The sequence below is a fragment of the Symphalangus syndactylus genome, chromosome 2 (genome assembly GCF_028878055.3).
Source record: "Symphalangus syndactylus isolate Jambi chromosome 2, NHGRI_mSymSyn1-v2.1_pri, whole genome shotgun sequence".
In the NCBI taxonomy this organism is placed as follows: domain Eukaryota; kingdom Metazoa; phylum Chordata; class Mammalia; order Primates; family Hylobatidae; genus Symphalangus; species Symphalangus syndactylus.
The window spans coordinates 18,768,533-18,796,400 of NC_072424.2; the positions used below are offsets into that span (position 1 = coordinate 18,768,533).

Sequence of the window (27,868 nt, forward strand, 5' to 3'; positions counted from 1 at the left end):
TTTTGAGTTATATTATTACTTTATTTTCTTTTTTTAAAATGTAGCATTAAAGTCATCCAACATACAGATATTCCTATGGCTCCTGGCACATTTTACTTTCTCTAAAGTTAGGTATTTTAATTATGAGATGAAGAAAATCATCTCATTAAAATGGCAACATTTCTGATAAATGTGTTTCATATTTATGTGATGGGTAATTGACTCCCCATCTACCCCTCCAGTCCAGAGCTACAAAAGACAGCGCACAACCACAGCTAACAGGTGGTGGGTGCCCAAGTAGACAGGGCTGCAGAACAACAAGCAACGCGATTAAACTTCTGAAACAACAAGCAACTTCTTTATTTGTACAGAGTAAGAATATATAAGAAAAGCATCATTTTCCTTTTTAGCCCTTTTATTAGTGTTTTGCCTCCACCCAAGTTACTGCATACCAAGCAGCTAATAATAAAAACCAACTGACTTAAAGTCTCTGAAATGCATGCAACTTAAAATTCCCTAAAGCACACATCGGTTCCGAGTCTGATTTTTATGGGGCAGAGGCTACGGTGCTGTTGGGTTACCAGGGGTGTCTGTCGTGCTGCTGGGGTTTGAAGTCGCTGCTGCTGTGGCTTCTGGCTGCTGGGTTTCTGTGTGGGGATCTTCTGCATTTCCAGCATTTTTCTTGCCCTTGTCTGCTGCCACGGCACCCATCTCCATGATTGCCTGCAGTGGCTGATTCGCTTCAAGGTTGCTGGGCTGGAGTTCATAGACCTGGACTTGACCTGGGACATCAATGGCTTTCTGTTCAAGTTTTTCCAAGATGGTCTGAACCTTCCTGACACCGTCTCTCCTGGCCTGACGCACATCGGCTCGTCCCTCGGGGTCCACTGAATCCAGGGCCAGCAGCTCTTTGGTCAAATACTCTTCAATCATCAGGTACTTTTTGTCAGTCTTCTTGCCTTCAAAGTTGTCTACAGCCTGCTCCAGCCCCTGCACCTTCTCCAGGATGGCTTCCACTTTCAGCACTCCTGGATGTTTTGGGGAAGCCTCGGCTTCTCCTGGTTTTGGAGGTGTAGCTTCTGCAGGGGCAGTGCTGGGGGCTGCCCTCTCTTCTGTAGCCACATTCTTTGGGGAAGAGGGGACAGCAGAAGGGCCAGGGCTGGGAGAAGGACAAGGAACTGGAGCAGGGGGAACTTTCACCTCTACCTTCTCAGAGGGAGGTGGGGGCTTCTGGGAAACAGGTTTAGAATCCGCCTCTTTGCGGATCACTTGAATTGGGACGTGTCCAGGAGGGAGTTCTGGTACAACTGGGACTGGCTTACTTTCTGGTTTGTTTTCAGGCTGGGGAACAGGTGCAGTTTCTCGATGGGTCATGGGCTGCTGAAAAAAGGACACAAAAAGATATTTTTAATAACTGACTGAAAGTCACAGAAATTGTTTGTAGCTAGTACAGATTAGAAAGAAAACTGAGAAATGGCTTTTTTAAAAAAGTTTAATAATATAAAAGATTTTCAAAGTCAATCAATGGCTGTTACAAAATAAAAACATGGTATTAATCATGTATGTAACCAAACCATTAGTCAGGCTTCCATTGATCACCCCGGGCTATTTGTCTGTTACCTCTCACTGAATTTCTCTGTAGATGGTATTCTTAACGGCAATGAAAAGAAACCCAATAAAATACTCAAAAATGAAAATAGCTAGCCTGGGCGATATAGTAAGACCCCAACCCTACAAAAAATCTTTAAAAATTAGCCAGGTGTGGGAGCTTGCACTCGTAGTCCCAGCTACTCAGAAGGCTGAGGTGGAAGAATCGCTTGAGCCCAGGAATCCAAGGCTGTAGTGAGCCATGATTATGTCATTGCACTCCAGCCTGAGTGACAGAGTGAGATCCTGTCTCAAAGAAGGGAGAGAGGGAGGGAGGGGAGGGAGGGAGGGAGGGAGGGAGGGAGGGAGGGAGGAATGAAGGAAGGAAGGAAGGAAGGAAGGAAGGCAGGCAGGCAGGCAGGCAGGCAGGCAGGCGGAAGGGAGGAAGGGGGGAAGGGGGGAAGGGTGAAAGGGGAGAAGGGGGAAGGGGAGAAGGGGAGAAGGGGGGAAGGGGGAGAAGGGGAGAAGGGGGGAAGGGGGAAAAGGGGAAGGGGGAAGGGGAAAAGGGGAAGGGGGAAGGGGAAAAGGGGGAAGGGGGAAGGAAGGAAGGAAGGGGAGAAGGGAGGAAGGAAGGGGGAAGGAAGGGGGAAGGAAGGGGGAAGGGGGCAAGGGGGAAGGGGGGAAGGAAGGAAGGAAGGAGGGAAGGGGGAAAGGGGGAAGGGAGGAAGGAAGGGGTAGGGGGAAAGGAAGGAAGGAAGGGGGAAGGGAAAAGGAAGGAAGGAAGGAGGGGGAAGGGAGCAAGGGGGAAGGGGAGAAGGAAAGAAAGAGGGAAAGGGGGAAGGGGGAAGGGAGGAAGGAAGGAATCAGGGAAGGGGGGAAGGGAAGGGGGAAGGGAGGCGGGGAAGGAAGGAAGGAAGGATGGAAGGAAGGAAAAAAATAGCAAAAACTCATGCTGACTGCTGAACTAGGCTGACTCAGAGCAGAGTCCTGAGTGACTCCAGCTCTCAGGTGATGCAGCCTTGGAGTCGCTGCCTCTGGTCCTCCTTCCTTACGCTGTGCAGACAGTCTGCTCACGGTGTGATCTTCTTGTCTCCTGTTTTAGAAAAGATATGATCTTCTTTTTTTAAAACCGTGAGAGCCTAGTAGTTTCTGCCCAGACCAATGTATTTTTTTAGAATTAGCCAAGATGCTCTAAATAGTTAACTCCAGAACAATCTTGCTTCAGGATAGCTGTGCTGCAGCCTAACATTCAGCAATGACACAGCGCCTCTGTGCTAACCTCTGGCTGTGCAGGTTTTCATGTGACTATAAACTACAGCCATACAGATACATAGATTTTTGTGGGGGACAGGGTCTCACTCTGTTGCCCAGGCTGGAGTGCAGTGGGGCTATCACAGCTCGCTGCAGCCTCAACCTTCTGGCCTCAGGTGATCCTCTAACCTTAGCTTCATGATTAGTTGGAACTACAGGCACATACCATCGTGCCTGGCTAATTTTTATATTTTTTTGTAGAGACAGGGTTTCGCCATGCTGCCCAGGCTGGTCTTGAATTTCTGAGCTCAAGCAATCTGCCCACCTCGGCCTCCCAAAGTGCTAGGATTATAGGTGTGAGCCACCATGCCTAGTAAGCCATATATATATATATATATATTTTTTTTTTTTTTTTTTTGAGACGGAGTCTTGCTCTGTCGCCCAGGCTGGAGTGCAGTGGCGCGATCTCGGCTCACTGCAAGCTCTGCCTCCCGGGTTCACGCCATTCTCCTGCCTCAGCCTCTCTGAGTAGCTGGGACTACAGGCGCCCGCCACCAGGCCTAGCTAATCTTTTTGTATTTTTAGTAGAGACGGGGTTTCACTGTGGTCTTGATCTCCTGACCTCGTGATCCGCCTGCCTCGGCCTCCCAAAGTGCTGGGATTACAGGCGTGAGCCACTGTGCCCGGCCAGCCATATACTTTTAAATGAGCTATGCTCAAAGCAAAAATATCTTGACTCTTTTTTTTTTTTTTTGAGACGGAGCCTCGCTCTGTCACCCAGGCTGGAGTGTGCAGTGGTGTGATCTCAGTTCACTGCAACCTCTGCCTCCCGGGTTCAAGCAATCCTCCCACCCTAGCCTCCCGAGCAGCTGGGATTACAGGCGCCCGCCACCATGCCCAGTTAACTTTTTTTTTGTATTTTTAGTAGAGATGGGGTTTCACCATGTTGGCCAGGCTAGTCTTGAACTCCTGACCTTAAGTGATACCCCCACCTTGGCCTCCCAAAGTGCTAGCATTACAGGATTACAGGCGTGAGCCACTGCGCTTGGCCTTATCTTGCTTGGCTCTTATTCATGTAAGTGAATATCTAACACCTCTTTTAAAATCTCACCCTAATTTCATCAACTGGGAAATAATTGGACTATATTATTTCTAAACTATTCCCAGCTTAAAACATTCAATTCCACTATAATGTTCAGTTTGGCGAAATGCTGGAAAGCCTCCCAAAAGGGAACTTTGAATCAGCTCTAAAAGGGAGGTTACTACAAACACGATTAATGGTAAAAACAGGATGAAATATTGTTTCACTGATTATGAGAAATACATGGGAATGATTTGGCGAAAATATCCCTCTCTCTACAAATGGGACCCTCCTAGGATTGCTGAACCCAAGTATGGATCGATGTAGCTGTCTACACTCCAGCAACCTCCTTTTCCATCAAATCTCTTTCGCCAATGCAGACATTCGCAACTTTGGCCCTTACCAGTCACAACCCAACCACGCACCCCTCCCTAGGTTCTGACAATGATGGCTGTGTAAGAAGTGACTTTAGAAACACTTTAGAGAGGGTGTTCCACAGCCTGTGCTCTTCAAAAACGTCAAGGCCGTGAAAGCAAAGAAAGGCTGAGGGAAGACTGAAGAGAAGTTGCGTTTAAATGTGGTGCTCATGATCCTTGTTTCAGTCCTGGAAGACATCCTGGAAGTGGGGGAAAACTGCTATAAAAAAGATTCGAAAATGGGCTGTGTACTGGATAATAATGTTGTAAGAATGTTAAATTTCTCGAATCTGGTAAGTCTACCATGGTTATGAATGAGAATGTCCTCCTCTTTGGAAAATATTTGCTATTCAGGGGAAAAGGGACATGATGTCTGCAACTAATTTTCAAACAGTTAAAACACATCAATAATATACGAGAGAAGAAATGACAAGGCGAATGCAGACATATTGACAAACAGTGAACTGGATGAAGTGTATGTGGGACTCTGTATGATTCACACAACTCTTCTATGAGGTTGAAATTATTTCCAAATAAAACAAAATTTTAAGAGGAGGGTGCTCTATTCCAGGTCCCTGGCCAGTGTGACCATTTGTAATGAAAGAATATCCCACATTTGTTCACCGGGGGCTTTCCTTTTTAAAAACTGTAGCATTCAGCTGCTCAAGTTGCAGCCACAGGGGGCCCAGGGCTGCTGACTGTTCTGCTGCTAAGCTGCAAGCTGCTCAAACTAAATGACATCCTCTTCCAGGAACCTGCACCTTGTGTCTCCACTGGAAGATAACCAGACCCCTGCCTACAACCTTCCCCAGGCCAGCCTGGCTTCCAATCCGCCATAGCTGGCTGATGCCTCAGCCAGACCACATGGTACCTGATTACAAAGGGAGGAGGGGGGTTAAGACATGGGCCCTGTGGTCAGGCTCAGCCCTAAGCTGAAGAGATAAAACGAACACTTCTGAAATACCGCGAATAATCACATGTTGAACTCATACAAGTTGGGAGTTCTCATTAAGGGACTCGTATGAGGCATCACGAGATGAGAAGGATGAGTAGGCTTCATGGAGGAGACAAGACTGGCTCGTCCCTCAGAGGACGGGGAGAACCTGTACTGTGTGGGCATTTCAGGGAGCGGGTTCAGCATGGGCAAAGGCACAGGGGTGGGAATGAGCAGAACGGGCCTGCAGAGTGGAGTGGGTAACTGAGCAGAAGGTGACACGCTGCCTACACCCAAGATGAGGCTGTGGCTGCGCTGTGGGTGGGGGTGTGAAGAGCCCTGAAAGGGTGTGGTGGGCACTAAGGAACCTGGTCCCAGGTATGTAAGTTCTGCCAAGCTGTTTCGTCTGCTCTAAGTCAGCTGCAATGCACAATGATCAGCCCAGCAAAAGCTGCAGAGTGCGGAGGGATCACAGCCTGAGCAACTGTCCTGCATTTCTGTTAATACCTAGCAATTTCTCGAATCTCACTTGCCTCTAGGTACACGCATGTTTAAATAGGCAGGGATGAAGGGGGAACCCAGGGCACCCACAGAGCTCCTGCAGCCCTGGAGACACACCACCATAACCGGTCTGCTGACGACTAACTTCCCGTACCTGAGGCCTGTCGACCACGGTGTGCACACGGATGGGCGAGGGGGAGTGGAGTGGCGTGCTGCTCCTGGCTGGTGAGCCCTCCCGGCTCGATGCACCCTGGACAGATGACCTGAATGGGGATGCCGCCCGAAGGGGCCGGGGCTCCCAGTCATCCCCCTGGATCTTGTGGTACACAGGCTGGTGGGTCTGGTACTCCCCCTGCTGCGCTGGGTAGTGCGTCTTCTGGGCTTGGTGGAAGGCGGGCTGGGCTGCTGGCCGGATAACGTTCTGCTCGTGTATCACCGGAATGGAGATGTACCCCCGCGGGAGCTGGTGACTGCCCAGGCTGCTCCTGCCGGAGGAAGGCAGGCTGGCCGAGGAGGATGAGGATGAGCAGTCAGAGGCAGCTGGAGACTGGGACCGCTGCAAGAGACACAGGGTAGAGGGCTTGACCCCACAAATGACTCCCCTAGCTTGGTATCCTGACCATGCCTTCTGCTGTGCACCTCCTCAGGGCAATCCATATTGTAAAACCTCCTATCTGTAATTTTCAATTTTCAAAATGTGGGGTTAAGACTGAGAGCTTTAGGGTTGGGCGCGGTAGCGTAGCTCACGCCTGTAATCCCAGCACTTTGGGAGGCCTAGGTGAGCGGACCACCTGAGGTCAGGAGTTCAAGACCAGCCTGGCCAACATGGTGAAACCCCATCTCTACTAAAAATACAAAAATTAGCCGGGCGTGGTGGCACATGCCTGTAGTGCCAGCTACTCAGGAGGCTGAGGCAGGAGAATTGCTTGAATCCAGGAGGCAGAGGTTGCAGTGAGCTGAGATCACACCACTGCACTCCAGCCTGGGCAACAGAGAGAGACTCCACCTCAAAAAACAAAAAACAAAACAAAACACACACACACACACACACACACACACACACACACACACACACACACAAAGACTGAAGGCTTTGGAGTCAAGGGGCCTATGTTCAAATTCCTAGTAATTCAATCGTTTTCTAAGCTTCATTCGAAATATAGGAAGAGTGTCCCTCCCTCACCGGGCTGCTCTGAAGATGAGGTCAGTCACCTGGGCCTGTACCTCAGCCCCAGGCCAGCACACAGGAGGCACTCATACAAGGGATGTGTTGTCCCCACTACCCTTTCTCTGCCAATCTACAGAGAACTTGGCTGAGCAACTGCGAGCTGCAAGCATCCTGTGTGGCCCAAGGCAGGTCAAGCACCTTTCCCTGCTGGGCCACCTTCTATTCACCTCGAAATTGAGAGCATTTCCTCTTCTAAGTGCCTTGTTAGCCTAAATTTGCGAAGATGTCTCGCATTTATGTGTCACTTTGATTTCTTGCAGCAAAACCATTATAAATACAGGCATTACTTATTTTTTTATTTTTGAGACAGTCTTGCTCTATCACCTAGGCTGGAGTGCAGTGGTGCGATCTTGGCTCACTGCAACCTCTGCCTCCTGGGTTTAAGCAATTCTCCTGCCTCAGCCTCCTGAGTAGCTGGGATTACAGGAATGTGCCACCACGCCTGGCTAATTTTTGTTTTTTTTTTTTGTAGAGACGGGGTTTCACCATGTTAGCCAGGCTGGTCTCGAATTCCTGGCCTCAAGTGATCCACCTGCCTCAGCCAGCTACTACCTCTTTAAGAAAAGAAAAGAGCCTCTGATATCCCACATTAACTGTAACTTTTCACTCTCAAGCAGGTGTGAAGCTGAACCGATTCAGACAGAGCTGAGAGGCAAGCATGACTCTGGGTGCAGATACAACACGGGAGTTTGTGCCCAGCAACAACACTGGCACACACAACAGGATGATCTGCAGACGGGAAAATGAGAGGGCTTACTGCTCAGGAATCCTACTAGGAATGCCTCAAATCCAGCTAAGAGCCAGATTAAGAACTATTTTTTAGCTATTAATGCACAGAATCCATTGACAGATCCCTGAGATGTTTGGCTTCAGGATTAAAATGCTGTCTTAAAGCAGCTGCCTTCCTGACTCCTTATTTCTTTTTAAACTGTGGTGCACGGTGAGGGCAGGCATGGGGTCTCATTTTCCTATCAACATAGCTCCACAAGTGGTTAAGATTTATCCATAAGCATTGAACTGAACAAAATAATACACAGCTATCTCTGTGCTTCTGAATGGAAAGCCCAGTGTGAAGAAGGAGCACGGAAATTAGGAGCCAGAAGGCAGGCCAGGCTTCTGGTCCCAGCTCTGCTCCCTCCACCTGTGTGCATCTGGAGCAGGCAGGCTGCGGTGTGCCCTTCCAAGCCGTTCCTTAACTACAAAAAGAAGCCACATGATTCCTGCCCTGCCCCACTGAAGAACAGCCCTATGAGATGCCGAGGGATGATGTGGGGCCATCACTCTGTCTCTGCTGAGTGACCTCTGATGCTGCAGGCCAGACCCAGATGCCCTGCATGTGAACAGGTGCCTGGCCCAGGACACTGTCCTCGGGGGCTGGGCCCGGCCTGGGAAGCACAGCAGCTTGCTCCCCAGCAGGCCCGTGAGCCTGGCCTCTCCTTACCTCAGGTCCGTGGGAGGCTGGGGGCTGGGCTGCCGCCGCCGCTGCCACCTGTCCACACTGTTTATCTGGCTGAGTGGTTTCTGGCATGCCCCGCAGAGGTGACTGGGACCTCTGAGGAGCCGCTGCTGCCGCCTCAGTTCGGAATCGCTGCATCCCAGGCTGGGGATAGGCATGGAAAGGGTGCGCCTGCCGGTTCTCAGCGCCTTCATGGAGCACGGGAATGGGAATGTAGCCTGGTCGGAGCTGGGGGTACACAGGGTGGCCTTCCCTAGCAGGCGGCAGCCTAGAGCCCTCCCGGGAAGGGCCATTGGCAGAGGATGGAGTCTCCTGAAACAAAAAGTGGAGAAACACAGACTGGTTAGAAACTGGGAAGTGAACCCTCCTGGCAGAGGAAACAGTGTGGCACTTGGCATTGTAATCTTCCTGAGTGACTTGGGCCTCAAAGCGTCAGCCAGCTCCCAGCCCCTGTACCCTCCAAACCCCCCACCCCACAGAGGCTGCTATTTGGCCAACAGTTTAGGAATTAGGGTCATCAGGAGAAAGCCAAAAGTATCTGTTAAGCACAGGAAAGGTCCCAATTCCCCAAACTGGTAAGACAGGTTTCTTTTCTGGGTGACCGAGGGAAGCGGTGGGTGTAGGAGAGCTGCCCACGCCCTCATTTTCAGAGACCTGGATCAGAAGATGAGCTCCAGGAGCAGCGGTCAGCTCCAACTTCTACATTACAGCAAGCGTCTCTGTTTCCAAAAAGGCCCTCACATTTCCCAGCAATATAGAGCTTGTACTGGGCCCAAACACAGGACACAGTTTGGGAATCTTTACAGAGAAGTTGGCTGGGGAGCGAGGGCTGCCTCCTCAGGAGTATTGTTAGAACAATTTGCAGGAAGGGGAAGGACAGGGATGCAGAAGCAGCACAGGGAGAGAGGAGCACCCAGGGGTAACTGTGTCGCCTAACGATGCCAACTGACAAAGATTCTCTGCTTGACCAAACCTTAGGCTTCCGAAGCATCTCCTAGGCCCATCTGTGTACTTCCTTGTAAAGTCAAGTTTTAGCAAAAGACACTGCTAAGTCAGTTTAGCCAGAAGCCCCCTCCCCAGCCTCACTATCTGGTCAGCTTCCTCAGCCTCCATCATCCCCAGGTGCTGTCTAATCACCCTGGCCTGTCTTCGGCAAGAATCCTGTTTGGTCAGCGTAGCCAGAAACGCCCTTAGCCCTGATGTTTCCTCTTCTAATTTTCCATCCACACTGCTCCTTGACTATAAATTCCCACTCGCCCGTGCTGTATTTGAAGTTGTGCCCAGTCTCTCCCCACGACTGCAAGACCCCACTGCCGTGGTCCCTATGCCTATCTTGATGGCCCTGAATAAATCTTCCTGACTGTGCTTTAACAAGTATCACTGAAGAACTTTTTCTTCAACACAACAGAGCCTGCTTGGGCAAGGAGCAGTTGGGGTCCTTCTCTTATGTCCTGTCTTGAAGTTCTCCCTTCAGTGGCCTGGCTATTTTGGGACCCTTGAGAAGGCCAAGTTCCAGATGTACCACAGGAAAGATCTTATTTCAGAAAACAAGGCTGGCCAGTCACTCACTGGGCAATGCCATCTCTCAGCAAGCTGGGGCTGCGCAACAGAAGTCCTAACAGTCCCCGAGCGCTGAGGGTCCTTTCCCAGGAGGGGAGCTACTGATAAGTGTCACTTGCACATATCTGTAGAGGGCAAGTCTTAAGAAGGGGAGTGATCTTTCCTGAAGGAGGCAGCTCTCTGCACGGCAAACAAACACCAAAGGCTAACAATCTATGAGCTTGCCAGGGACAATCTCTAGTGCTGCAGAATCAATCAAAAGTAAGGACAGATACTGAGGGCTGCTCTGCACTTTGAGTGAACAGACTATTAATTCTGTGATGTTTCTATTTGTGTGCAGGCGTGGGCACCAGGTGGCTGACCCTGGTTTAGCCCTTTCAGTCCCATCAACTGCCTCCCTCCTGCTGAGACCCTGCCCTTGGAGGGCCTCCAGCACACAGGAAAGGCATGGGTGTCACTGTGTCCTTGGGGACATGGGCAGACAGGCATTCTCAGATTAGAACAGCCACGTGCTCAGGGCAGCGGCATTACATTAGCCTGCTTAACTCTCAGGTCACCCAAGAGCAGGAGCAGGTCCAGGCCTCACATTCAGAGCTGAATTCCTGCCGTGAGACGGCCCTGACAGGGAGCCAGCAAGAGGCGCTGAAGAAACCCTCTGCTACTCGGTGTTGAGTCATAACGTGCCTGTGGGCATTCTGTCCACTCACTGAGGTCCTCCTCCTTCCAGCCGAAATCAGGGCCTGCATTAGTCCTGCAGTGTCATTTTTGCTGGCTGCCCAGGGGCTCATTGTTTCTTCCCAGCCACGCACAAAAGCCTCAACCATCTGCACACTCCACACAGCAGGGCCCAGCAGTGAGCAAACCTTCATCCGCCACCTGCTCCTGGGCAAACATCCTGTCACCCACTGAGGAGTCCTATGGGGATACCAAACCAGCAAGGGGCACTCCCTGCCAACAGGGACTTAGAAGATGGGCTAAGGAGGCAGGAAACAAACAAGAAGCAGAATTACTTGGAAAGCACGGAGGCCCTGAGGGATGGGGAAAGGCACAGGCTCTTCCATGGTAGACGCCGCCCTAGGTAGGGTCTAAGTGTGATTCATACCCCTATTCCTAACAGTTCTGTGAGCTTGGGTAATTCTCTTACCTCTGTAAGCCTACATTTCCTTTTCTAGAAAATGGAGCTAGCCAACACCTGCTTCTGGAGAAATGTTGTGAGGTTTTATAAGGGCATATCGAGAGATGCCCGGAAGACTGGCAATAAATGTGAGTTTCTCCCTAAATAGGCACAAAATTATGCTCTTCAGACTCCAAAGTGTCAAAGGAATCAAAAGCGAAGGATAGGGCCAGGCGCCATGGCTCAAGCCTGTAATACCAGCACTTTGGGAGACTAAGGCGGGCAGATCACCTGAGGTCAGGAGTTTGAGACCAGCCTAACCAACGTGGCGAAATTCCATCTCTACTAAAAATACAACGATTAGCTGGGCATGGTGGTGGGCGCCTGTAGTCCCTGCTATTCAGGAGGCTGAGGCAGGAGAATCGCTTGAACCCCGGAGGCAGAGGTTGCAGTGAGCTGAGATCTTGCCACTGTACTCCAGCCTGGGCAATAGAGCAAGACTTTGTCCCAAAAAGAAAAAAAAAAAGAAAAAGTAAAAGTGAAGTACAAAGTGAATTGATGGTGCTAGAAACCAGAATGGTGGTCACTTCTGGAGGAGATGGTAGTGGCTGGGAAGGGTCTCGAAAGAGCTTTCTGAGGTGATGGGAATATTCTCTTTTTCTGGGCGGTGGTAAATGGGTGTATAGCTATGTAAAACTCCATCAAACCCCCACACTGCCCACTCCACCACATCCCACCCACACTCTCTGGTTTCAACTGAGAGAGCTGCTGATCCCAACCCATTGTAGCCAGACCCTTCCAGGGCCCGGAGTCCTCAGACAGGCCTTGAGGAGATGCAGCTCCTCCTGGGGGAAGCCCCTGGATCCAGAAGGCCCTTGAGCCAGCCAGCCATGAGCTAAGCACCTCATGCATCTCGCTGAGCACATTTTGTGCCTCCATTGAAAGAGGAGGGGAAGAAGACAGGAGAGAGAGGGAGGAAGGAAAAACAACTCTGTCTGCACACAAGACTGTGACAGCAGAGACTGCTTGCTGGAGCCAATATTCAACCTTTCCAGAAACATGGCTTGGTCCACGGGGAAGGAATGTAGTCACTGCAGGCAGGGGCAGTGGTGTCAGAAGAGTGGTGGGAAGCAGTGGCAAGGGGCAGGCTTGGGGGTCAGTGCTGAGCTGAGGGAGATCTGGCTGGAGGCCCAGGGGCCAGGCTGGAAGTGGGGGCTGAGGTCCACCCTTCTGAGTGTTCCAACCATCACAGGAGATGCCTCCGCAAGACAGAGGGACTGGAAAGGAGAAGCCAGGACATGCTGGGAAGTGAGGAAGGACGTCATGGAGGAGGAGATGAGCACAAAGCAGGGCAGAGGGCCTGGAGGGGAAAGAGCACCCAGAAAAATGAGAGGCACATGGGGGGAAGGGGAAAGGTCTCCACTGCGCGTGAGGTCCACTGAACAGGCCAAGCCTGCCGGCACAGCTGGAAAGCAGAGACAGTCAAGACAGGCAAGGGCGGCCTGGCTGCTTCTCCAACAGTCCCGAGGTCTGTATTCCTGGGTTTGGGTGAATTAATGACCCATTTTTGCCATTTAATAAAAAACCAAGTGTCTCCTTGTAAGCACTGCATCTAAAAGACGTTCCAGGCTCCCCTTCTACTCCGGTGGGGTTTTGTTAAACAAAAAACAAAAAACGTTGCTTTAAATAAAAAACACACGAATTTCACAAAATAGGCAATTAAATACTTCTACGTGAATGAATAATTTCAACCAAAAACGAAACTCCCACCTGTAATGAGGTCTGTGCCGGGAATGCTGATGCCACATTCTAATGTTCCCATCCACTATCATTAGGGTCACAACAGCAAATGCTTCCACTTTTACTAAGTAAAAAACACCACTTGGTCCAGGTGCGGTGGCTCATGCCTGTCATCTCAGCACTTTGGGAGTCCGAGGTGAGTGGATCACCTGAGGTCAGGAGTCCGAGACCAGCCTGGCCAACACAGTGAAACCCCGGCTTCACTAAAAAAAAAATACAAAAATTAGGCCGGGCGCAGTGGCTCACGCCTGTAATCCCAGCACTTTGGGAGGCTGAGGTGGGCGGATCACGAGGTCAGGAGATTGAGACCATCCTGGCTAACGCGGTGAAACCCCGTCTCTACTAAAAATACAAAAAAAAAAAAATTAGCCGGCGTATCTTGGCATTGTGATCTTCCCGAGTGACTTGGGCCTCAGAGCGTCAGCCAGCTCCCAGCCCCTGCACCCTGTAGTGCAGGGTGGTGGTGGCCTGTAGTGGTGGTGGGCGCCTGTAGTCCCAGGTACTCGGGAGGCTGAGGCAGGAGAATGGCGTGAACCCGGGGGGTGGAGCTTGCAGTGAGCAGTGAGCCGAGATCGCGCCACTGCACTCCAGCCTGGGTGACAGAGCGAGACTCCAGCTCAAAAAAAAAAAAAAAAAATATATATATATATATATACATATACACACACACACACACACACACACACACACACACAAATTAGCTGGGTGTGGTGGCGGGTGCCTGTAATCCCACCTACTCGGGAGGCTGAGGCAGGAGAATTGCTTGAACCCGGGAGGCGGAGGTTGCAGTGAGCTGAGATCACGCCATTGCACTCTAGCCTGGGCTACGAGAGTGAAACTCCGCCAAAAAAAAAAAACCACACACACACACACACACACACACACACACACACACTAAACACCACCTGGAAGAGTTAAATTGCCCTTTCTCTCTTCTACGGTGTTTTCAACACAATTTAGCAAAGAGAGATATTTTGTAAATAAAAGAATCAAAAGAAAAAATGTGTAATATTTATAATTCTCCTAGAATCTGACTAAAACATGTCTCTTCAGTCTACTAAGTGTTTTCAAGTTCAAGCACATCCAGATAATGCCTCTTGGTTACACCAGCATCTCTCAGATAAGGCTCACTACGTGCCCCTTCCTGATTCAAGCGGGAGCTCGGAATCTGCCTCCTCAGAGTTGGGGGGACAGCTCTGTGTGATTACGGGACAGGGACTGGGGCGCAACCACAGTGACCAGGCAGATGACTGCTGATCCTCATGGCCACCTCGTCAGGGCCCGCCTGCAGCTCAGAGCTCATTATCCTTATCTCTGGCTAAAGACATCAGGAATATCAGATGACATATATCATACAAAATCCAATTAGGAAAGAAGAGCCCAGGGGCTCAGTCCTGACTCTCACTGCTTATCTCACTATATTAATTTATTAAATGAATTAGTTAATTCTGCCCCCTTGTTTGTGCATTGCATTAAAAATCTGAGGCATGTCTCAGGGCACCCAACAACTCCATGAGATAGCCAAGACAGAAAGCAGGAAAAAAATGACCCCAGATGAGCCAAAATTTGCCCTATTATGTACAAGATATTATGATTAGAGAAAGCCTGAGGTCAGGTTCTGAGCTTTGGTGAGCTGTTGGGCTCATTTGCTTAAGAGCAGGTCTAAACTGCACTAGTGGTTTTTAGCAGCAACATGAGCGCTGAGGGAACAAGGAGGAGACCCAGGAAGAGGCTGCACTTGGTCCTAACGCTGGCTCTGCCCCTAAATACATGTGTTACGGAAGCGGCTCACATGCCCTCTGTGAACTTTAGTTTTCTCAGCTGCAAAATGAAGGGGAGGCCCAAAAATGTTCTAGAAAGCAGTGGTTCTCCAGCGCTTGGAGTATCGAAGCACCGAGGAAATGCAAACATTGCAGACTCTAAGCCCAACCCAAGTAGGTCTGATTCCATAGGTGTGTGAGGAAGCCTGAAGGTCCGCACTGAGAAAAATGATGATGGAAAGTTCCTTTCAGCTCTGACACTCTGCGTGGCCTGATTTCCAAAGTCCCTTCAAGCTCTCAACAGCTATACAAAGCCCCCAGACAAGGAAACGTTAATGTCACAGAAATCTAAAAATGACTACTCCTAACTACACTCAAATCATATCAGAATTGCTGGAACTCAAAGCATCCCAAAGTTTCATGTCCCAGATGAAGAGGAGGGCCCGCCCGGGTGCAGTGGTTCGTGTCTGTAATCCCAGCACTTCGGCAGGCCGAGGCGGGTGGATCACCTGAGGTCAGATCCATTCCCAGGAGTTTGAGACCAGCCTGTCCAAAATGACAAAACCCCGTCTCTACTAAAAATACAAAAATTAGCTGGCCGTGGCGGTGGGCATCTGTAATCCCAGCTGCTTAGGAGGCTGATGATCCACAAGAATTGCTTGAACCCGGGGGTGCGAGGTTGCAGTGAGCCAAGATTGCACCACTGCACTCCAGCCTGGGCAACAGAGTGAGACTCTGTCTCAAAAAACAAAAACAAATGAAGAGAAGGAAGGCTCTAACCCCCAACCCTGTGCCCTAAAAGCAGGGTGGGAACGACAGCCCTTGGGCACCTGCAAGGTGTCTGCCTAAAGAGGCGTACGCTGGGCACATGCATGTTCACGAAAAAGCCATGGAGAAGAATCTATCTTGATCCACCCACAACTGACTCCCTGTACACTGAGTGGCCATTGAAACCCGAAAATGGGCACCTTCTGTGAGCCCCAATCTTGGCTCCATGGTACACTGCTCTATATTTTATTTTTATTTTTATTTTTGAGACAGAGTCTCATTCTGTCACCCAGGCTGGAGTGCAGTGGTGCGATCTCGGCTCACTGCAACCTCTGCTTCCCGGGTTCACACCATTCTCCTGCCTTAGCCTCCTGAGTAGCTGGGACTACAGGTGCCCGCCACCATGCCCAGTTAATTTTTTTTTTTTTTTTTTGTATTTTTAGTAGAGACGGGGTTTCACTATATTGGCCAGGATGGTCTCAATCTCCTGACCTCGTGATCCGCCCACCTCGGCCTCCCAAAGTGCTGGGATTACAGGCGTGAGCCACCACGCCCGGCCAGGTATAGTGCTCTTTAAAAAGTGGGCTCCACATCTACAAACCACAGCTTCCATCACTCTGGTCTGAACTAGGAGAAACAGTAACAAAGGCAACTCTTAGGGCTGTCTCGTAGCACTTACGACTTGGCAGGCCTGGAGAATTAAGTAGGACACAGACTGTATTAACTGGGTTTTTAGGCCAGAAGAGCCTTCACATGGGTCAAGTGAACACTTCAAAACTTCTAAAACAAAGAAAAAAGATGGAAGAACACAGGAATCCTGGAACTCCCCATATGGCTAAGGCCTGGATCAAAATTAAGTGGCCTGGCTCGCCTCCATCAGGCAGGAAACAAACAAAACACACTTTCTTCCAAAGTGCAACTGGAACTGGGCGTGGTGGCTCATGCCTGTAATCCCAGGACTTTGGGAGGCCGAGGCGGGCGGATCACCTGAGGTCAGGAGTTCAAGACCAGCTTGGCCAACATGGTGAAACCCTGTCTCTACTAAAAATACAAAAAAACAAAAAAACATAGCCAGGCATGATGGCAGGCGCCTGTAATCCCAGATACTCCGGAGGCTGAGGCAGGAGAATCGCTTGAACCCAGGAGGGAGAGAGAGGTTGCAGTGAGCTGAGATCGCACCATTGCACTCCAGCCTGGGCAAGAGAGTGAGGCTCTGAATTAAAACAACGACCAAAACAAAAAACAAAGTGCAACTGGAGTCGAGTTTCAGCACCCTACCAAAGCTCTCTGCTTGTTATGACGGGGTGCATGAATGAATTAAGTCTTACTGCCCATTTGATACTGAAATAAACAATAAACAGCCATTCACATCCCTACAGCCAAAGTCAAAATCCCTTCAGTCCCCACTGGATTGTAATACAGGGTCTCTCCCACTCCCCCAGCACTATTTTGGACACATAATAGACTCGGGGAAAATTCTGAATAAAAAACTAAGTCCACACTCCACTTATAGCACACCTGAGGAGTTAGGCTTTGTCCAGAGACTCCTGGTAAGACAAGAGGTCTGTGCCAACCACATACTCGATAAGCTATCACAAGTCACAGGCCACTGGAGGTTTTATCTAATATGCCTGTTACTAAAATATATATACATTTTATCCTGGGATAAACAGATGACTGTCCCTATGTGTTTTCAATGGGGAAAATTTTTTTTAGACGATGAAACCAACATTGCTTCTCTCTGCAGCTGTGTCCAAATAAACAGGAATGAACCAGCATGAGCCTGGGTCTTCAAGTTGCCACCCTGGGTTCCAGTCCCTCCTTGATGCTCACCAGCTGTGTGACCACGGTCAGGACTCCTTGCTACTGTTTCCCCAGCTGTAAAGATCCCCATATTTCCCCGTGGTTTTTGCAAGAGTTAAGTGAAATAAGGTACGAAATAAGGTACAAGTCTTTGTAAACTCTGAGCTGCTCTGTGCCCTAAACAATCGGGTTTTTCTTTCTTTTTTTTTTTTTTTAAGAGACTGAGTCTCGCTCTGTTGCCCAGGCTGGAGTGCAATGGCACAATCTCAGCTCACTGCAACCTCCGCCTCCCGAGTTCAAGCAATTCTCATGCCTCAGCCTCCTGAGTAGCTGGGATTACAGGCACATGCCACCACACCCAGCTAATTTTTGTTTTTGTTTTTGAGATGAAGAGTCGCTCTTGCTACCCAGACTGGAGTGCAAAGGCATGATCTTGGCTCACCACAACCTCTGCCTCCTAGGTTCAAGTGATTCTCCTGCCTCAGCCTCCTGAGTAGCTGGGATTACAGGCATGTGCCACCACACCCAGCTAATTTTGTATTTTTAGTAGAGATGGGGTTTCACCATGTTGGCCAGGATGGTCTTGAACTCCTGATCTCAAGTGATCTTCCTGCCTCAGCCTCCCAAAGTGCTGGGATTACAGCCGTGAGCCACCACGCGCAGCCACAATTGCATTTCTTTATTCCACAAATAGTTATTGACGGACTCAGCTTTTCTCCAGCACTAGCTGGTTGGGCTTACAGTTTACAAGGCCTAATTCTTTTTGTAAAAAAAATATTTATCTATTTATTTTAGAGACAAGGTCTCACTATGGGGCCCAGGCTGCTCTCGAACTCCTGGGCTCAAGTGATCCATCTGCCTCGGCCTCCCAAAGTGCTGGGATTACAGGTGTGAGCCACCGCGCCCTGTTCAACAAAGCCTAATTCTTTAGTCTGTCTCACCGAGTTGGTGGTAAGACGGTTAGAATTAGAAGCCCCTTTATCTGAGAGTCTTAAGAGGACTAATTAGCAAGAATGTCACTTTCCCTGCTTAAGACTTTATCCAAAGTTTCACAACCTGGAAGCAAACAGCCAAAGACGACTCTAGGGACCTGAGCCCTAAACTACCCGCCTCTCCAACAGGCTGGGCTGCTGCTCTGGGGAAGAGGCCTGCTCTGCAGACAAACTCCTGGCTGAGCAGGGCGCCCAGCTGCACTGACTGTGGCTCCTTGACACATCTCCCTGAGGCCTAGGGAGAAAAGCCAGGCCAGGCTGGGGCACAGAAGGGTCCGCCTGGGAGCAGAACATCTGCTGGCGTCTCCTCAACATCCTCGATGGCCCCTCACCAGGGCACATGTCAGCCATCTCCAGGCCAGGCACCATCCGCAGCTGCTGGTATTTCCCCTGCTGGGGGCACTTGAGTCAGCATCCAGCCTCCCCGCAGCCCCAGCCCTGCAGCCCGCCTCACGGGTTCCATGTGGCAGAGGTAGGAACTGGAATGTGGCCCAAGGTCACAGAAAAGCTTCAGGGCATGTTAGAACGTACCTACCTCTTCTTTAGGGGAAAAAAAAAAAGAGCAGAGGCCGGGCGCGGTGGCTCACACTTGTAATCCCAGCACTTTGGGAGGCCGAGGCGGGCGGATCACGAGGTCAGGAGATCGAGACCACGGTGAAACCCCGTCTCTACTAAAAATACAAAAAATTAGCCGGGCGTGGTGGCGGGCGCCTGTAGTCCCAGCTACTCGGAGAGGCTGAGGCAGGAGAATGGCATGAACCCGGGAGGCGGAGTTTGCAGTGAGCCGAGATTGTGCCACTGCACTCCAGCCTGGGTGACAGAGCAAGACTCCGTCTCAAAAAAAAAAAAAAAAAAAAAAAAAAAAAAAGAGCAGAGCCACCTGCTTTAATCAAGCCAAAGTCACAAATCACAGACAGAAACTACCCGAAATTTCCATCCCAGGAAGCTCTGAATCTAGACAGAGCCAAGGAAAAGGGCCTCTCTCATCTGCTACATTTCCATATGCTAAATGTAACGGTCAGCCACCTGGCAAGTCCATCCTCCAGACACGACCCTACAAGTGTCTGTTAGGTCTCAGCGTACAGGACATCAGCAGACGTGTATTCTGTATAAAATACAATTTCCAAAAGAAAAACATCCTCAGTTCATCAGCTGTCATGCAGGCAAGGGGACCCTCTCTGATGGACAGTGAGACCCCTGAGTCCCAGGGGGGGCTCTGCTCCCACCTGCAGTGGCTTCTCAAGCATTTGGCCCACAACAGCCACACCCCCCAGAAGAGGGTGGTGGCACTTGGAAAACCCCTCCTTCCTTCCATCTGTGGTGACATTTACACCCAAGAGCTGGGTCCAGAACAGCTGTGCAGGTAATCGGCCCCTCAGTAAGGTGGGCTGACGTCCCCCCTCACAGGCTGCGCTCCTAGCTCCTGCCTGGCACTTTGTGGCTGCACAGACACGGCTAAGGGAGACCCTCCCCTTGAGGAGCTGGGGCTGAGTAAAGTCAGCGCTCTACACAGCGCAGTGCAGGAAACAAGGACCCAGCCTGTCTCGGGCAGAGGATGGGGAGATGCGTCTACGGACGCATGGGACGGGGGCTGGCAGCTGGGTCAAGGCTCCCGAAGGCCCCGCAGCTTCATCTGTTACTGTTCCTCTACATCCTCCACTCACAAAGGGCACGGGAAGCCCCAGGGAGGGCTCCGAGGGCTACCTGGACACTGGTCGGAGGAGTCAGCTACACTCCGTACAAGGGGGATAAGAGGAGGCCTCGCTTCTAGGAAACAAGACCCCAGGCCTCTCTGAGAGCTGAAAGGCCCATGGACAGCCAGGACGGTCTGCTGTGTGGAGAGGCCACACACCTATCCACAAACACACTTCTACTCCACAGAGCAGGCTGCAAATGTTTCCAGGAGTTCCACGCATGCATCAGTTCAGGCTTTGGGGCGTTCGCCTCCCACGTACCATCTTCCTTGATTCTCCCAATCCTGCTAACAGGAGTGTTGCTATGCCCACTTCACAGAAGGGGAGACTGAGACTCAGGGAGGGTAAGTGCTTTGCCTAAGATCTCTAGAACCCAGGTTTGTCTGATGGTAAGGCCAGGTGGATGCTAACCTTTCTACTACTCCTGTCACAGCTGTACACTGTGATAACATCCATGTGTCACTAACGTCTCCAAAACCTTCATCTCCCAGGGTAAAACGCAGCAGGAGAGGCAGCAGGAGAGAAAGCCTTCCATTTTGCCCAGCCACGCTGGGCTGAGGCTCAGACCTGGAACATTCAGTTCAAGTGTGCTCTGGGTCAGGGAGCCAGCGCTCCATGCTGAGTCATCGGGCCAGCCAGGCAGGGCACACGAGAGTGAAGGCACTCAGCTTAATTCTGAGTCACCACAGCCCCAAGACTGCAGGGACGCCCGGCATGGAGCGCTGTCAGAACCGGGGAAGACCCCGTCCAACCCAGGAAGGAGTGCTAACCCCGCTGGGATGCTGGGGGTCTGAACTGACCCTGAAAGGTGGGCCAGCGAAGAGGCTGGCTTTTCTTCTGCACATGAAGGGGCCTTCCCATCCTCCCACCGTTTGAATTTTTAAACCATCCATTCATTTATTCATTCATTCAATGTCAAGGAAGAATTTTTTGAAATAACTGAAAAAAATATATAATTCTACTTTAATAAACACTGAGGAAGCTACTTTAAAACAGCAAACGTTTGTTCTCCAATTGAATGCTAAGGAATATTCCGTAAAAAGTCTCCCCATTTCACTGGGGCACAGCTCTGTGCTGGGAGCTCTTGGACAGCTGAGCTGTTTACAGGCTCCTGACGCACAGAGCTGGCACTCTGCGATTCTAGGCTTTTCTGAATTGACAGTGAATAAGAAGCTTCACGTATACGGTGTCTGATCTTACTGCCAGCCACACGAAAAAAAATTTTTAAGAGAATCCTTTTACAGTGCCAGGGGCTGCTCTCTGCACAGCTATGGAAGTAGGGTCTGGCTGCTGCCAGCTCCCAGCCTCTCCAGCCCTGCTGGAAGATGCTGTGTCATTGGGAGAAACAAAAAAGAGCTTCTCCAGACCTGTAAGGATGAACTTAGGGAATCAATAGTGAAGTCCTTTGTGCAGAGAAGGCCATTCACAAAGTGACCAAAAGGAGCAGGCCTCTGAGACCTTTAGGAGCCCAGGGCAACTCTGCACTTCTTAGGAACCAATGGAAGGCTTCCCGGGACACACCTGCACCCTTCACGGGCAGCTCTTCTGTATCTGCCTTCATGCTCTGGGCAGGCCCGTGTTCTACCCTTCTCCACAGTCACTCGTTTGATCTTTTCTGAGCCTGTGGACCCTGCCAGGCATCAAGAGGCAGCGATGAAGCACACAGACTCTGCCCCAGAACTCTTAACAGGGGTGTGACCCCAAGGCAAAGCAGAAAAGTGCAGAGCTTAGGAAAAAAGATTCAAATTAAAATAATATGGGGTCCAGAGGAGAGACAGGCTGCTTTGGACCAGGAAGAGGCAGGACATGCTTTGTGGAGAACGGCCTCAAAGTGGGCAGACTTGTCCTCTACATGGCATTTAACACTGTGACTCGCACATTGTGGGCGCTCAGTGAATTTCAGATGGGGTGAAGGAGTGAGTAAAGAGTTGGGCCCATCTCCTAAATCCAGACCCAGGTTCAAGAAACAGGCCAACATTTCTGATTAACTGTACAAAGATGGACTCAGGGCTGTTTATCACCTCAAGCTGTGCCTGGGGAGTATAAAGCAGCCAGGCCCGCTAAAGGCAAGTCTGTCTGTCACCCCTTCAGGAACCCAGGTGAGGGTAAAGCCACAGAAGTCTTTCTGTTTATCACAGGCCAGGCACACTGCCTCTCCAAGTCTGCTGTCCCATGCCTAAGACACTTCATAGTTTCTACTTCAGAGAGCTGGTGAGGATTTAGAGATAAGGCTACCAAAAGCACCCACTCATATCTGGCACATATACATATATATAAGTGTGTTGACAGACAGAAAAACACTATATTCACTCCTCTCTCCCCAAATTCTTCCTAAGCTTTTGCAAGCTGCCTGGCTTCCTAAAAGGCTGCCAAGGTCCCAAAGATACCTTCATCGAAATACGTGACGACTTAACACCAGATATCTCACATGGTATCACATGTGCCACATGATGCATACAGAGGAATCCTGCACCTGCAAAACGAGGGGCTCTGGAGCCTGCCTCAGACAGCTGCCTGATGGGCATGGTGGCTCTCACCTATAATCCCAGCTACTTGGGAGGCTGAGGCAGGAGAATCGCTTGAACCCAGGAGGCAGATGTTGCAGTGAGCCAAGGTCGCACCACGGCACTCCAGCCCGGGAGACAAGAGTGCGACTCTGTCTCAAAAAAAAAAAAAAAAAGAGAGAAGGCCATTTGAGTCTATGCTCTGAGGCAGAAGCAGATCAGGGGTGTGTTGAGTCACAACAAAAGGGAACCCGGGAGAGGCTGGAGAATAACACAGTCAAGTGTGACAAGGGGTTCATTCGTGTTCGCCAGTGCCAGAGGGTCTCAAAGATCCTAATAAGCAAGGCTGTTGTCTTCAGTTTCTTCTGTAAGCTCTCTTAAACATTTAAGAGCAATATTAAAACAGCAAAACTTAAAGGAGAAAGAGTAGGTCTGGATGATGAATGGTTTTCTACTTTGGATGACAAACATCAGAACATCATTTTTAAATGTCAATAGAAAGTAATAAACATGTAGAGTGGTTTATATAAGGTGACTGTGTGTCATTCCAGAAACGAGGACAGCACTAAGCAAGCCTCATGGGTGGTATGAAGCTTTCTGACTCACAAGCAGCCCTGACAGCATCCAACAGTTAAGCCTTCCCAGCCCTGGCTAACGTCAAACGCTGCCGCAGGTCCTGTGTACGGGCTCCACCCTCATAAAGGGCAAATCTACCCTACAAAACGGGACAAATGATGTTCTCAGAGGTGCAGTCGGTTCTCATGTGAACAACACAGGCTGTTCTTTAGAGGGGAAAATGAAAGTCCTGGATGAGCTGGGCTCAAGGCATCTGGCCATGCTCTTCATCTGCCCCCCAACAAATCACTTTCATGCAGTCGCACAGGAACTTCCTCAGCCACAACTGTAACTTGCTGGAAATACAAAGGAGAGAACGGCCACTCATTTCCTGATTGTGCTCCGCCTCTGCTAAGAGGCATAACAGCTTGCAATCGATCTGGAAAGAGCAAAACGATCTCATCTTTAAGAAAATTCAGGAGGCTCTGCTAGACCTTAAGCAGAATAAATGGGTCTCTCTACTTCAATCATAACTCGAAACATTTCCAGTGTCATCTGAAAGGATGTTTCTACCTCCTTCTCACAGTGCCTGAGTATAATCTGTTAAATGATTATGGTGAGATTCTGCCAGGTGGGCAAGACAGAAAGAAAAGGCTCTGGCTTGCTTCTTCCTGGGGTCCAGGAGGATCTCTGGACCACCTCCCCACTCTCGCACTGCCAGCCACCCTGCCAGACTTTGCAAGGTGCTGTCTCCGCTGGCTTCCCATGTCACCCCCGGCTTCCCATGTCACCCCCATATTCACACCTCCAGAAGCCCAGGTACCCGGTGAGTTTCCCCAAGAAGGAAAATGGAGGCTCGGGAAAATGCTCCGCAAGTTAGATGTTCAGGAGGCACTAAGCCGCAGCTCCTCCTCCCCAAAATGGGATCACTGGCCATCCGTGGCTCCCACTGCCCGTGCAGCAGAATCAGAACCACCAAAAAAGCTTTTTGGACCTAATAGTTTTCTGGGCCCTACACTGAGCAATTCAGATTTGAACATGTGGTTGGGGCAGGGAGGCGATGAGACACAGCCACCATCTGTGTTCTTAACAGGACTCCCTGGAGACTGCCAGGCTGGTAACTCCCAAGATCCACAGAGCTAGAGCAGCCCTGCTCCAAGAGGGAGGAAGGTCTCCCTCTCATCCCAAGGATGCCTGGCAGGAACAGCACTCCAGAATATCCGGCCTCTGTTTATTCAGGGAGGAGCCTGGAGGAGTGGCTGCACCAGCATCGAATGCCAACCTCTGCCAGGAAGGGGCCTGGACTGGTATGAACTTGCCAAATTAGTGGGAAGCCCAAGTGTGCAGAAAATCAAAATCCAGGAAGACTGCAGGTGGGGAGGCCCAGCTGCTTAGAATGAGGCTGGATGAAGCCCAACATCTTTGCCGTGAGCCATCCTGCTTCAGCAACAGAAGATACTTGCTTTCGCTCTGCCCCTCTGTGAAAACAGGGAGTTGTCCTCACCACTTCTGGAGAGGGCGGAGGATTAACTGCAAGATGGCAGTAGAAGATGAAATAAAATACAAAGGTCTGGTCTTTTCTTTCCATTTTCTTACTAACGTGGTTAAATTTTAAACATCCTGAAGCTGAGTCCTCCCCGAAAAGAGAGGTCGTCTCTTGAGCTCCTCATGCTCAATGAACAGCTTTTTATTGATTGACAGCATTTCGTCTTGAAGATGATGATGCTCAGGCGGGCCTCAGCTCAGCTCCTCCAAAATCGCCCTTTGTTTTATGCAAGGGCCTTTTTCTCATTATGCATTGAGAAGCCAATTTCAAATACAAAATGATATTCAAGGATTTTCCACTACATTTAGTCTCCAGTAAGGTGTAACTCACACAAGTGCAACCAGATATTGTGTGTGTCAAAGCACAGGATTGAAAGCAATGAAGCACAAACAGCTCATAGGCTGAATGTTAGTTTTCTCCTTAAGTTTTGGTGCCATGCTGACAAGCCTCAAGTCATTCACTTGGTAAAGGGAGCTCTTTTCTTGAGTTGATCACATCCCATCATCAAAATCCAAGCAACCTCAGCACAGAGGTCAGTGACCCAATAACTTGGTGGCCAGGAGGGCACAAAGATAATCAAGTATTCTAGCCTGCACGCTTCAGTTTCACAAAACATTCACTTCCAACTTCTGAAGAGACACAATGCCTCTTGCTAGGACTTTCCTGACACTAGTTCTCTCCCTGTTGTTGGTACTAGCTGGATGACCTTCAAAGTCACACCTGAGCTCTCTGGGTTTCAGAAAATAAAGAAGCCTAACATAAGAGATCTTCAAGGACCTTTCAACTTTAAAATTTTGACTGCGAAATTTTCAAATAAATCTTTCCAGCATCAGATTTCTGATTTGGTAGTTCTTTTTATTTGTTGAGAATAATAATGGTAACTAAACCTGCTTTTTTTATTTTAATAAGGTTTATGAAATCACAGCCTAACCCATGCACCAGGTGGGTACAGGAAGATCTCAACTTGCTGGGTAAGTTTCATGCTGAGAACAAAGTGCTGGGAATGTTTATGTTCAAACTTGATCTTCACTCACAACAAAGGTGCCAGCAGATACCACTGTCCCTATGTCTACATGAAGAAGGCCTCAAAATAATAGTTGTAAACCACACTAAAGATCAGGTACATCCACGCAGACTCCTAAGAAAGGTGGTTTGAAATAAGCGTCAGTTTCACCCAAAAATGGGTTGAACAGACACACAAAAAGGTATACGTAACTGTGCCCATCCCAGCTAATTACACCCTCTTGTACTAATTTTCAAGAATAAATATACAACTAATCTCTCGTAAATGTAAACTGCTGCCTGTACACGGTCTCACTGTTGGGCACCGGAGTTTTATCAATATTGTTAAAACAAAAAGTGCATAAAGATGAAGGGAAATAATACAGGTCTTTCTTCTAAAATAATGGGTTACAAAGCAGTTTTAATTTGGTGAGTTTTTAAATCTTCAAAATAATTTACCAGCTCTTTGCTGCTTTTATCTTGCCCAGACGGCATTAACAATTACGCTTTAAGTATAACATATTTTAAAAAACTTTTTATTTTGAAAGCTCAAATGTATAGAAAATTGAAAGAATAGTATGACTAACTATGATTTTTGAAAATTAACACACTCATTCCAAATTTACGTTTTCAAATTTCATGCTCTTGGGGATTAAGTATATATCCTTGCATATATGTAAATGAGACATAGTTCTGCTGTATTCACAAGAGTATCATTACTCAGTTATTTGTGTACTGGTAACAAATCCTAAGTATTTTAATACCATAACAAGGCAGGAAGCGAATGCCATTATAAATATACACGTATCATTCTCTTTCTCTCCAGTGTGAGGCAATGTGGTAAGGCAATGGCCAACTGTAAGTCTCAGATCTCTAGTTTAGAAACTGCTGGGGAGAAGCACACCCTGTTTTTTATTTTACAAGTCATACTAAGATACGTTCATATTGAAAGCACTTTCAAACAATAATACAATTTTAATTTAAAATACACACACACACACATATATATATGAATGCTTTGACACCAGCCTCCAGAGTCATTGGGTGCCTAACATGGGACAGTAGTCAAGATACCCCTCAACCAAGTTGGAGAACTTGAGCAGTAAAATTCCCCCCAAAACCACCATCCAAGCTTACGAGTGTCCCCCTCGAGTCCGCGGTCAGCGGGGTGCGCCGCGGGTCCCGGGCCCGGAGGCCGAGCGGGCAGCAGGGGCCGCGGTGGGCCGGGGCCTCCGGAGCTGACCAGGCCGGCCGCCCCTCTCCCAGCCCGGGAGCGCGAGGCCAACGCCGGACACCCGGCCTTCCGCCCTGGAGTCGAGTCGTGGACGGCACCGGAGCCACTGCGGGGTCGCTTCCCGGGACACCGAATCCCGGGGCCTCCTTTCGCCCCGACGCCTGTCAAGGGCGGGTCCGGAGCGAGGACTCGTCCGGGCGCAGCGGGAGTGTGTGGCGGGGCGGGGAGCCGGTGTACGCCCGCGAGGGGCCTTCGCCGACCCCCGGGCCCCGCCGCCTCGCGTCCCCCCGGCCCAGCCCACTCCCCGCCGCCTGCCGTCGAGGTGGCGCCGCCGACCAGGGCGGGCCGCAGGCCCGGCTCACCTTGGGGCCCTCGGAGGGCACGCGCGGGTCGTTCCACGTAGTTGTGCGGCTGTTGTGGTCCACGAAGAAGGGCCAGCCGGTCTGCGGGTCGATCTTGATCTCCCAGCCGGGGGGCAGAGGGTCGCGGTCACCGTTGCCGGACGCCACCTGCATCATGGGCGAGTGGGTGGCGGCGCTCATGCTGGGTCGGGGTCTGCCCGCCGGGGCGCGGGTGCGGGGCGCTGGCTCCGAGCGCCGAGTCTCTGGCCGGGCCGCCGCCGTAGGCCCCTCTCCGCCGCCGACGTGTCCGGGAATCCGGCGCCGGGCACCTTTATGAATTAAAGGCGGGGGTGACGTGGCCAAAGAGGGGTGGAAGTGTCTGGAAATAGCCTCCTCGCTGCCAGAGGGGAAGGAGGAGATAAAGGGAGGTAGCAACTGGCCGGCTAGAAACTTCTGGTCCAGTCCAGAGAAGTTGGCCGCGGCCCGGAGTTGGATGCGGAGCTCCGCCCTGAGTCATCGGCTATAATCGCGGCGGGCGGGGCTGAGGGGCGGGGGCGGGGCCTCGGCCCGCTCGCCCCTCCCCCACATCTTCCCGCCCCTCCCCCCTCCGCCTCGTGCGCGTGCCCGGGCCGGAGTCGCCGCGGGCGGGCGCGGGCGCGCCTTCGGGGTACGCCTGCGGGTGGGAAGCCGGACAAGCTGGACTGGGGGCGTCCTCCGTGCGCCCTGGGCGGGTTTCGGCTTTCATACTCGCTCTCTCCCTCT

The 27,868-nt window shown here is 50.4% G+C and overlaps 1 protein-coding gene across 2 annotated transcripts; it reads right to left on the minus strand.

Moving 5' to 3' along the window:
* On the minus strand, positions 1–27,646 carry BAG3 (BAG cochaperone 3). 2 transcript variants are annotated; one of them, XM_055247355.2, is made up of 4 exons: positions 27,128–27,646; positions 8,419–8,745; positions 5,904–6,305; positions 1–1,356 (listed from the first exon to the last, which is right to left on the minus strand). In XM_055247355.2, the coding sequence occupies exons 1-4, from the start codon at positions 27,305–27,307 to the stop codon at positions 541–543; spliced, it is 1,725 nt and encodes a 574-aa protein (XP_055103330.1). In that variant the 5' UTR covers positions 27,308–27,646; the 3' UTR covers positions 1–540. The 2 variants fall into 2 exon arrangements, with proteins under 2 accessions (XP_055103330.1, XP_055103322.1); XM_055247347.2 differs by having other exon boundaries at positions 1–1,359; positions 27,128–27,645.
* Positions 27,647–27,868: the final 222 nt, after the last annotated feature.